The 12,414-nt window shown below is 38.0% G+C and overlaps 1 protein-coding gene across 1 annotated transcript in view; it reads left to right on the top strand.

The window, feature by feature from the left end:
* The window catches only part of LOC308113638 (uncharacterized protein), a 28,368-nt gene that overhangs the window by 13,324 nt on the left and 2,630 nt on the right, over positions 1 to 12,414 (top strand). Inside the window, exons 17-19 of the mRNA XM_080470033.1 lie at positions 11,473 to 11,556; positions 11,820 to 11,852; positions 11,942 to 12,004. Coding sequence (XP_080326159.1) covers positions 11,473 to 11,556; positions 11,820 to 11,852; positions 11,942 to 12,004 — 180 coding nt within the window. The remainder of the gene's footprint in view (positions 1 to 11,472; positions 11,557 to 11,819; positions 11,853 to 11,941; positions 12,005 to 12,414) is intronic.

Consider the following 12,414-nt stretch of genomic DNA (forward strand, 5'->3'; position numbering starts at 1 on the left):
GCCCTGCTGTCTTATAGGAAGGTGCTCTGCAGCATGTAGAGTCTGTTTTCAAACTGGGACATCAGTCTTATTGAACAATGGCATGACATAATGGCTGCAACACATTTTAATGATGGAAGGCAATCAAAATATTTCTTAGGAACAAATTTGGAAGGTGCACAAAATTCACTGCAACTGAATTAATTGCAATACTACATATAAAAGGAACATACACGGGAGCTATATTGTACATCATAATGTGATTTGATTCAATCCGATTGGCTATGATAATTAAACTGAAGTAATAATAGCAGAACTGCACCTTTTAAAAGTGCTTCCTGAAACTACAAGCTATGCAACAGCCAGAATATTGCCTGTTTTTCATGTCTACATCCAATGAGATGATTTGAGCGCTCATCAAACTTCAAAAAAGGTTTAGTTGGTAGTTACGCAGTACACAGCAGTGTGTGCTGATCTTTAATATGTAAAGTACAAGACAGTTATCAATTTATATGTTCATAAATTCTACTGTAGGTCTTGTGTTTCGTCAGATTTGTTTTCAGGATGGATAACGATTGTTTGTTGAGTTCGAATTCATCTGGACCCTTGCCATTCATCCATCATCAATACCATTTGATCTGTTGCAGGGTTATGTGGAGCTGGACTCCATCCCAGCTATCTCAGATCCCATTTATACAATGCTTTCAATTGAAAAGAGTACATCTTTGTTGCGTTTTGTGTGTTTGCTCAAATGACATTGGCTTTTTGGAAAGTTGAACTTTGTGAAATGGGTTTTCGGAGTGCAACTTTTTGGAAAACGCTCCTCACTCTTTCTCCATACAAACAAGACAAACTTAACTTTTCTGTAAAGCTGCTACTGCACATGCAGCGATAGTGAATAGTTCTGCATATGTGCAATAAGAGCAACAATAAAAATGGAAGATGAAGTCTGTTTTTCCCCCATTCAAGAGTGTACCCCCTTTATGTATTTTTTTTAAATGCAGTTAATGTTTTTTTATTTTTATTTAATTTGTTACATGTTGGTTTGCAGGAATACAAATTATTTATTTTTAGAAAAAGGAGTTTCTCTGTATATGCTATTAAATTTGCTTTCATAATTCACCGAAACTCCAATAAAAGATAAATATAAAAAAAATAATACAATAAAATAAAGGAATCCAGCTTTTCAATTTAATTCAACAGTGTTTCAACAACACATTTACTACGCCGTCATCTGGATCACATGTGGAGACACATTTAATGAAGAAAGATAGTTTTAATGATCTTGGACGTTTACAGTCTCTGCATGCATGGTTGCATTTGTCATGTATGGGGAATGAGGACTCAGAATGTCTGGCGCCGCCATAGTTAAAGGAAAAACTCATTTTATTGACTATTATTAGTGAACCAATAATCCAAAAACAAATGAGTGAACTGGCCTTGGAAATGTGCGGCGCTTCACGCCAACCTTCGTGTCTGACGTAGGCGCAGCTGCTGATGCTTTGGCGACACCTAGAGGCGCTGCTGGAGAAATTGCACACCAGAGATACATGAATAATTAACACACCCACGTGTCTGCAATTACTCGAGTGGATAGAAAAGCAAGCGCAAAGTACTGCAGAAAAAAACCGTCAACAACAATGGCTGCTTTAGCAGTATTAGAAGACTTTGCAAATGAAGAGCGCGTGTGTTTAGAGAAGATTTACCGGCGCATGATGACAACTGGCTCATCAGCAAACTCCGCCATGACTCGGATTCAAGCCCTCAAACTTTTCCCTGAGGTCAGAAACTTTACTTCTCTATAAATTAAAAAAAAAAAAAAAAAGTCAACATTTAAGGTTTTGCTTTTAGTGACCAAATGCTAAACTGTCGATGAAATTATGAGTTCGTATGTGCGGTTTAGTGAAAATGTTTGATTTTCTGAGTGTTGACGTAAATTCCAACCTGGCATAGTTGGGTTGTATTGATTACATGTGCTACTGCCTTTTTGTGCATGCAAGCCACTAGTTTAACTTCAGTCGAAGGCAAATAAAATGACACTGGTGTGTTTCAGGAAAAAAAACAAAACCATGTCATTGTGAGGGCGATGCAATGAAGCAACATTTGTTTAAAAAGGACCCTTGATGTTGAGTTTGTTCAAAAATGACTTATCAAAGCTGATCCAATTTGAAAAATGATATTCTGCAAAAAAATCATACAAAATATTAATAGCTCACAAGAAGAACTAAAATCTAATCTGAAAGTAATTGAGTGAATGTGCTTTGTAGCTGTCCACCACTTGGTGGCGCCACAAACACACAGTCAATGCAACAGGAAAGCAAAAGCTTGTCTGGCATTGGCACAGAGAAGTTTACACTCGTCTCTGTCATCGTACAAATATGTGCTTCTTAAAAATGGGGCAAAGGGGTAATAAACAGGCTTAGGAACTGCTGAAATGCTGCAAGACAAGCAAACTTTTTGTTGTAATTGTGAGCGGTTGTCTCAGTTTTCAATGTTAAAATGTGGGTCCCTTAAGAAAAAGTTTGAACTACTGGACTAGGAAGTACCCCTTCCTGGAAGAAGGTTGAGAACAACAGGGCCAAGATCCTTCAGCTTCCAGACTCTCAAACCTCTGCTGGCTAAGCAGCTGGACATTGTGGTCGACGGCAAAGAACAGAAGAAGGCAACGGTGACAGAGGAGGGTGTACCAGCCAACGGTCACATCAGAAAGAAAGAACACAGAAGGGTTGAAGGGACAGTTGTGGAGGGTTAAAGCTGACGTGGTCCCTGTAGTATTAGGTGCACTCGGGATGGTGACCCCCAAAACCAGGAGAGTGGCTGCAGCAGACCCCAGGAACAGCATCTGAAACATCAGTCCAGAAGAGTGCAGTCCTAAGAACAACAAGATACTGTGCACAACACTCACTCCTGGGCAACTTACAGATAAAACCCTACAAGGGGGTGAGAGGATGTATAATATATATATGTAGAGAACAAGAGAGATAGATTTGCAGTGAGCTTGCGCCATAATTAATGGTGGATTTCGTATCTAAAATCTGAATTCCTTTACACACGTATAAGTGACCACATATATGGCTAAAACAATTTGTATTGCTACAAAGTTATATGTCCTCTGGAGACTTTTAATGTTTATACCGTTTTGATTTGCATTTGAAGCTTTGTCAATACAGCCTGTATTTTCAGTTAACCAGGTGTAACAATGAATTAAAAATATAGAGATGATTTCATACTGCACACTGCAAAGTATGAATTGCACGGTTTGCATAGTCTCACCTTTACCTTTGGGTGCTCTGTGGCTGCCCTGCTTTTGTTTCTGCTTTTTCTTACTGGCATCCATGAAGTTACTTTCCTGTTCTGTGAAAAGAGTACAGTTTGTGTTGCATTATAAACAGATGTTTAGAACAGCTACCAGGAACAGGGCCTGGCAAGCTCTTGTTTTTCATAAAGTTCACAGACAGGAACTGAACAATGGGCGTTCCAGGAAGTCCACAGTCAAAAAATACTCTCACAACAACTCACCTGTGCCTGTAACTGGAACAGATACGTCTGAAGGAATTCCTTCAGTCATTTGAGACAAAACAACTCCAACTTCAATTCTACTTTATTTATATAGCACCAAATACAACACAGTCATTTCTAGGGGCTTTTAACAGAGAAAAGAGAAAAACCCAACAAATGCACACGAGCACGCAGATTTATTTGCGACTGTGGAAAGGAAAAACTCCCTCTAACAGGAAGAAACTGTTGCAGAAACCAGACTCGAAAGTGGCGGCTTTCTGCTGACCGGTTGGGGTGAGGGGATAGAGGAGCGGGAAGGGCAGAATAGACAGGGAGATAGAATGGGGAGGGGATACAAACTTTGGAAACCCACCCTGGTCCAGGTAGAGAGAGGTAGTGAGAGAGTGTTGGGACTGTCTCAAAACACTTTCAAACTGTAAGCTTTAGGAAATGGAAAAGTCTTGAGTCTAGCCTTAAAAGTCGAGACTATTTCAACCTCCCTAACTGAAACTGGGATCTGGTTCCATATAAGAGGAGCCTGAAAGCTGGAAGCTGGAAGCTCTGCCTCCCATTCTACTTTTAGGAAACCGAGGAACCTCCAGTCAGCCAGCACTCCGAAAACGAAGTGCTCTTCTGGGGAGATATGGGACTAACAGTTCTTTAAGATATGGTGGAGCCTGGTTGTTAAGAGCTTTATAAGATAAAAGAAGGATTTTGAATTCTATTCTAGATTTAACAGGGAGCCAGTGACGAGGGGTTAATATTGGAGTGATGTGATCTCTGATGCTGGTTCTTGTCAGTACCCTCGCTGCAGCATTTTCAATCAATTGAAGACTTTTTAAGCAGTTATTTCGACACCCTGATAATAGGGAGTTACAATAGTCTACTCTCAAAGTAACAAATGCATGGATTAGTTTCTCAGCATCACTCTGAGTCAGCATGTTTCTAAATTTGGAAATATTACGTAGGTGATGAAAAAAGGCAGTCCTGCAGATTTGTTTAATGTGGGAGTTGAAGGATAAATCCTGGTCAAAAATAACTCCCAGGTTCCTCACAGTGGTACTGGAGGACAAAGTAATACCATCTAGTGTTACGATATCTTTAATTTCTCTCTCAGATATTTTGGGCCCAATATAATAGTTTCAGTTTCATCCGAGTTCAGAAGCAGGAAATTACGGCTCACCTAAGCCTTTATGTCTTCAAGACAAGCTTCTAGATTAGAAAGTTGGTTATTATCATCAGGTTTCATAGATAGATTTGTGTGTCATCTGCATAACAATGGAAGTTAATGGAGTGGTTTTTTTTTTTATAATATTCCCTACAGGAAGCATGTGCAAAGTGAAAAGTATAAGACCTAAGACAGAACCCTATGGAACTCCATGTTTGACTTCAGTCTGGACTGAAGAGTTATCGTGAACATGAACGAAGTAGAACCTGTCTGATAAATTTGATCAGAACCAATTTAGTGCTGTACCTTTAAGCCCGATGACATGTTCTAGCCTATGTAATAGGATGTTATGATCAATTGTATCAAATGCAGCACTGAGATCTAATAGAACCAGAACAGAGACCAGTAATTTGTCTGAGGCTACGAGAAGATCATTAGTAACTTTGACCAGAGCTGTCTCTGTGCTATGATGAGCTCTAAAACCTGACTGGAAAGACTCAAATAGGTTATTTTTTCTTAAATGGTCACATAACTGACTTGCAATAACTTTTTCTAGGATTATAGAAATAAAGGAAAGGTTGGATATTGGCCTAGAACTTGCTAAGACAGCTGGGTCAAGGTTTGGTTTTTTTTTTAAGAAGAGGTTTAACAACAGCACCCTTAAAGGCTTGTGGTACATATCCTGTCATTAGGGATAGGTTGATTTGATCTAGTATTGATGTACCAATCACAGGGAAAATATCTTTGAACCGTTTAGTGGGGATTGGATCAAGTAGGCAAGTTGTTGGGTTGGATGAAGCAACAATTGAGGATAACTCAAGGACTTCTATAGGGTGGTAGCTGGATAACTGGAAATCAGGCTCCACTAACAAATCTGAAGGTGTGGTTGATTGATCTGTGACTACATTGGGCAGTGAGTCTTTAATTGTATCCCTAAGAGTTCGAATTTTGTCATTAAAGAAGTTTACGAAGTCATTACTGCTCAAAGTTAAAGGGATATGAGGTTCGACAGAGCTGTGACTTTTTGTCAGCCCAGCTATAGTACTGAAGAGAAATCTAGGATTGTTCTTGTTTTCTTCTATTAAGACAGAATAGTAGGTATTTTGGGTTTTGTGAACAGATTTTTTATAGATTAACAAACTATCTCTCCTGGCTGTTCAAAATTTTTGTAACTGAGTTAAGTACCATTTCTTCTCATTTTTGTGCTGATTTCTTTAAAGTTCGCAAAGGATTATTATACCATGGAGTGATCATCCTCTGAGTTGTTGCTTTTATCTTCAAGGGAGCAATGGAATCAAGTGTGGATTGATTCTGTTCCATCTACAACCAAGTCAGCCTGAATAGGGCTAATGGTGTGGCAGCTGTTTACTGCTGGATCCATGGATGGAACTGAAGTCAATATTGATGGGAGAACTGCATTGTCTGATAGATATCTCTTATATTTCAATATATTTTCAGGGGCTATGAAGCCAGTTAATGTGAATGACATCAGGAAGTGATCTGACAAGAGAGGGTTGTGGGGAACAACCATGAATTGATCAATGTCAATACCATAAGTGAGGACCAGATCAGGCGCATGATTAAGATGAGTGGGTTCATTCACTTTCTATGAAAATCCAATTGTGTCCAGTAATAAGCTAAATGCAATGTTAAGGCTATCATTGTCAATAACTACATGAATGTTAAAGTCACCCACTATAATTACTTTATCTGAGCAGAGTACTAAAGTAGAGAGAAAGTCTGAGAATTCAGACAGAAATTCAGAGTATGGTCCAGGGGGACGGGTACACTACAAGTCAACCACAGTTGAATTGAAAAATTTAGCTAAACAGAGTATGTCAAACAGAGCTGTGAGGATGCTACACTGAACATACACCGAGAAATGTGGATAAAACGTGACTTTCAATTATTTCTAATGGCACCTTAATCCGCTGAGAGTCCCAGCGAGCACTAATTATGGTTAAATATATGTTGATTCATAGCAGGTATTTCCCCCAAGACTGTTACACAGCTTTAACATGAGTCATGGACAAATCGTTTCAATATACAGCATGTACTTTTAAAGAATCACACTGAACTTTCTGCTACTGCTGATAATTATTGTATTTTTACCATCAACAAAATTGGTAAATGTCATGACACAGAAGATGACAGTTATGTTAAAAACAGTGCTATAGTGCTATATTTATGTAGGGAATGACAGTGGAATTATTGCTGTCAAAACGGCTGGAAATGCTATTTTACTGTGCAAAAATAGCATTATTGCTCATGCAAACAAGCTTGGGAATCATGAAGGTGGACATTAATGAGACGGCAGGCTGTGAATGTTACTGCAGAAGACGGCAATAAGATTATTACTGTAAAAATGCAGGAAGCTCGACTGTCTTTGCAGATTTCACTACAGCTAGCACCAGTACTGTATTATGTGTGTGGCCGAATGTCAGGAGAAAGAAGCCACAGCCCTCCAGTCTCTTCACTTGATGTAAATCACGGTGAGGCGTCTCTAAAAACAGGGATAAATGATAAAAATATATTCCCAAAAAAATTAATGCATCAAAGGTGACAAATTGTCATTATGAATTGGAATTGCTTTTATCATCTGTTAGGCAATACAAGAGCATGATATTATTGGATTAGTTTTTTTTTAAATTTTTAAACAGAGAGGCATTTTCACAAAAGCTATTATGCGCCTGCAGCTTGTATTATTTGAAGTATTTGTATTGAACAATTCAACAAGAAAGCGAAAAGCTTTTCAATAACAAACATCAACAAATGCTGAATAATACTCAGAAATGAAAATGGAGGAAAACATTTCTCCCCTAAAATGTCATTTATAAACCTCCCGCATATGTATTTCTCTTGAAGATTTGTGTTTATTGTCTGCTCATCCCACAACTGACATGAAATTCCACCTTTGGGTTCATCTAGGCCTTTAAATAGCAGGTGTGATTGTACTGGAGGTGTGCTTTTCTCATTAACTTAGGTGAGGCTGTGAAACCAAGTAGGTCATATCAACAGGGTGGAGCCGACATTACAAAATGCCTTTTTGTAGTCATTTGATGCAAATTATACTGTCAGGAGTATTTGAGTAAGGGTGAAACTGAATGTTTGCCAAAAAATATACAAATACAATCTCCCCCATGTAAAATCAGAATGCTCTAAAGTACTACCAAATGTTCAGTAAACTCCTATTTTCCATTTCTTCTTTGTTAGATCCACAACTAGTTTCCACTCAAAGGAAAAGGTTTGGTTTTCCTCCATTCAGCAACATTTTGACTGAGTTTAACTGGCAATTTTCTTAGAGATGGACCTTTTAGGAATTTCCCAAAACAAAAAGAACATATTTGACGTGGGCCAAGTCATAAAAGGTGGTGAGAGTTTGTGCAGCGAGTATGCCGAGTAATAGTGTGAAGGATTCTCGGGTAGGTGTGAGGTTGGAGAGAAAGGGTAAAAGAGGAAAAGGATTGTTGCCTAATCGTGAGGGTGTTTAGGTACAGACAATATTGGATTAAATTGAATATTGGTAAAATTCAGTGTCTTTTTTGGCGATATTAAAGATACATAGTGGGACAGTGTTACTCCATAGCATGTCGTCAGTATTTTACAGGATTGTCCACTTCGGACATCATGTTAGAAATTGTGAAATGTGTGTAGTTGTGTCCATATATTGCTTTTATGTGTACGATGCTTTCCTCAAAGTCCTTCAGTTTTTACATGATGTTTGAAATGGATCAATCAAGGGAACTCACTGGAAGGAAACGCTGCTTCCGCCCAGCAAGGTTGCACTGTATCCACTAATGTTTTGCATGACTGTTAAATCATGTATTTCACCTAATGAATGCAAAATTCTGAGTTTGAAAGCAACAGGAAGAAATGCAAATGTGATCACTTGCCTGGTTGTTGTTATTGCTCAGGTTGCAGTTGAACAGGGCAAAATGTAATAGTTACTGGGTCTGATATTTTTTTTCAGAATTGGTGGTTTGTTCAAAACATATTTGATACGAAGGACCCAAAACCAACTTTACTTTTATTGTCTTTGCTTAGAAGCAGTTTATGGTGCCACATTGTACCTAAGGTTACTTTTATGAGGCTTTTATCATGTTGTGTAGTTCCTTATTGCCTCTAGTTCGCGGTTGTTTTGTTTTTCTTTCCATTCTCCTCACTTCAATGACGCCACCTCTTGAACAGCTGACTCATCCCCACAAAAACAATTGAGTCATTTGTAAAAGGTTAAAAAAACAATCCTATATGCCAGTGATTTAAATATTTCCTTGTCACCATGACTATAAATTTTTATGGGGTTCTATGGAAGAGTTATAGGACCATTGAAGGGAAAAAAAAAAATTTGGAGGCAAAAAACCCCCAAAACCTTCATGCACTTCAGAAAAAGTCCAAAATCAAAGTCGAGAATAATTTTTTTTTCTGAGGTAAAAAAAAGAAAACCCAGAAAACCCTTTGTGTGCTTCAGAAAAAGTCGAAAATCAAAGTTGAGATTTTTATTTTCACGGAGAGACGTCTATCCATCCCTCATCATTTGCCCATAGATGTGAATTCACATTAAATCACTTACTTGTGACTATATCGGCTTGCTTACTGCTTGTGGACATGTGACTTTAGACAGGATTTCCTTGATTAACAAAAACACATTTTCTAAGCACCCTGGGATCCGTGTCTTTGCCCTTCGTACTCGACGAACTTCGCGACAGAACAATGCTGCACTGTGTCTTATAGTCCTAATACTGATAACTGCACCATGTTTATGAGCTAAATTCTGTCCTGAAGCGTCTTTTCACCACTTCATTAAACCGCCTGCAATGCATTTTGTAGAAGCAGTCACACACGCTGGCATGTGGATGGACGGACTGTGTAAAAAAAAAAAACCAAAAAAAAAAACCCAGTTTTTTCCAATGTGGAAAAAAAATAAATAAAAAATCTCAACTTTGATTTTCGATTTTTTTTCTGAAGTGCATGAAGGTTTTTTTTTTTTTTTTTCTTCAGTGGCCTTCCAGTTCACTGTAAAACCTTTCCTGAATCAAAAGCCTCAGAGAAGCTTTTCATTCACTTTTGTTGATTGGCAGAATTCTTCTGAAAGCTGTGAATTCCCTCCTGAAAATCACAAGTCGGAACTTCAAGTAGCTCAGCGACATTACATGACTTGACTACATGTGAAATATCGGCTGATTTACTGGCTTTTTCCCTATTCTCAATTGTCCGCTTCTAAATGTTGACTGTTTCATGTCATGCTTAATTTTATATTCACACTAAAACTTAATATAAAGCACATGACAAAAAGTTTAAGTCATATGTCTCTCATCTTGTCATGCACTTCCTTGTACTTATCTTTCCCCTCTCATTTCAGACCTGACTTTCTGCATTTTTTTTTTTTGTGAAATTCCCATCACTGTGATCGTTTGCTCCGCCCCCGATTGCACTCACCTGTTCTCCCCAGCCTCATATAGAAATATTCCTTGTCGCCTTTTGTCTTGTTGCCAATTCATCTTTTTCTGTCCAGGATTGTGTGGCCACAGGTTTAATAATTTAAAAAAAAATGTTTTTCCAAGTTGTAGTTTTTAGTGTTTATACCCTACGTGTGAACGCGTTTTGTTTTTGAATGGCATGTGGCGGTCGCATGAGGTGGGAATTTCCCCACTGATGGCTTTCTACGTTTCCAGCCCCATGAATTGCAGCCTTTGTTCAGCCTTTGTTTTCTTTCTGTTAATCTGAGAGGATAAAAAAGACTGAAAGGAAAAACCTGTAGCTTACCGAGTGGTAAGACAGCGTTGAAATGTAGTACAGACAACTGATTAGTCAAAGCTGTGCCGTAAAATTTAACAACATTCAGACTCGACAAGTTTTCTGCCTTTTTTTTTTTTTTTAAATGAACAAGTAATCTCCCATAATGACTAATTTGTCTTTACGTTTTTAGATTGTAAAGACAAATTATTATAGTGCAACTATGTTCAAAAAGCTATAAAACAGTACTGACTTTCTTTTTTTTTTTTTACAGAAACACAGCTATTTGCTAGTTTTATATATATATATACACAAAAAGACTAATCGTATGTGATCAAGTGACGGTTACTACCATGAAATTAGCAACGCCGTTACAATTAAGTTTCAGTAGTATTTAATTTTTTTTAATTTTAATATATTTTTACCCACATCGTGCTTAAAGCTCAGTTAATGTGTCACAACAACACTACAGTTAAAAACCTATGGGCACATTAATAACAGAATCCTAGCAATTACAGGTAATCCAACTTTAATAGAAACCCTGCTACTTTATAAAAGACTATCTAAATGTCGGGTGATTTCATGGTTCTGATCTGCTTCTGGTTTCCGTCGTTGTGATTATGCCTGAGCTTAGTGTTGGAACCCTTTGGTGGATCTCCCATGGTGCTTTTGGGCAGGGTGACTGAAAACCTGAATTAAGCTTGTTGATACACGGGATTTGTCTTGCGCTGGTCGGTGGCAGTCAAGATGTTCCAGTTAGCGTTCATCTATATACTGTTACATAAGGGTTTAAAGACCTGCCTGATCTTTTCTTTTGTGATGGAAAAACACTGGAATATGTGTGTGATGTAACTATCTTATAATGACTGTTGCTGTCAGACTGTTGACCGTTTTTAACTGTCAGACCTTCCCTTCACTTCCCTCAGTTTACCTTTTACACGGGTTGGCATGTTGAGAGATGTATTTCCTGGTAGTCAGGCTCAGGGAGACTAAAGGTCACGGTCTTGTCATCTTCGTTGCACCTGGATGACATCACAGATGGTGGGAGGAGATTACCCAAGCTACTGTTTTAATGAGTTCTCTTCCTGTATAAGTACGAGCACGTTCGTTCCTGTTGGCATCACTTGGGTCTCTATCTCCAGCAGCCATGTTTTGTTTCAGCCACAGCACCCAACTGTGTGAGTATATGGGTGATTACTTTTAAGAACATATTAGAAATACTTTTTGATATTTTAAAAAAAATAAAAATTTATTCCTTCCCATGATAATACTGAGTATTATGTATGGAGCAGTAAATTAAAGAAGTTATTCCTTGTTTGAGTCAACCTGTAAATATGTCTTTGCTGTTGCATGAAAAATATTTTATCTCGAGAAAACAAAGCTTGACATTTTGATTTGCAAAAAAAAAAAAAACTCAATGTGAAATTTCTTCTTGTTCCAGTGCTTGCAACAGCTTGTTTGCTCCTGTCACCAGGTAGATTACCAAACCCAAACTGAATGTTAATATTTCACACAAGCAGTACAGACAGACATTGACTGGTGTTTTTCTGTTTGTTGTTGTAGCTGTTACTGCAGAGAGAGCAACCACCTGTGGCAACAGGCCGAGCGTCCATCACCTGAGATGTGGTATGACTGAATATTATGCGGATCTGACATTGAGTCAAGTATTGGTTTAAGAGGGTATTTATACTTGCTATAAGTTGATTACAGATGCTTTTGGAAATATGTTTTCATTGCAAAGTGAAAAGAACTATTACGCTGATTATGACGTGCACAGTATAATTGCACATTTACATGTAAGGGCAGCTTTTTAACACCCATGTTATTCACTGTTTTCTGAATCATGGTTCATGCAATCACTGATAATTAAGCCTTTAAAAAAAAGCAATAAATATAGTGTGTGCATGATGTGTGACTGCACACACGCACACGCACACACAGTATCAACCCAACACCATGAGACCTTTTAAAAATGTGTTTTGAATCAAGAAAATTCTGATTCATACATTTCTGGGCCGGTGCATTTTGAGTGGAAA

The sequence above is a fragment of the Lipophrys pholis genome (genome assembly GCF_963383615.2).
Source record: "Lipophrys pholis genome assembly, chromosome: 8".
In the NCBI taxonomy this organism is placed as follows: domain Eukaryota; kingdom Metazoa; phylum Chordata; class Actinopteri; order Blenniiformes; family Blenniidae; genus Lipophrys; species Lipophrys pholis.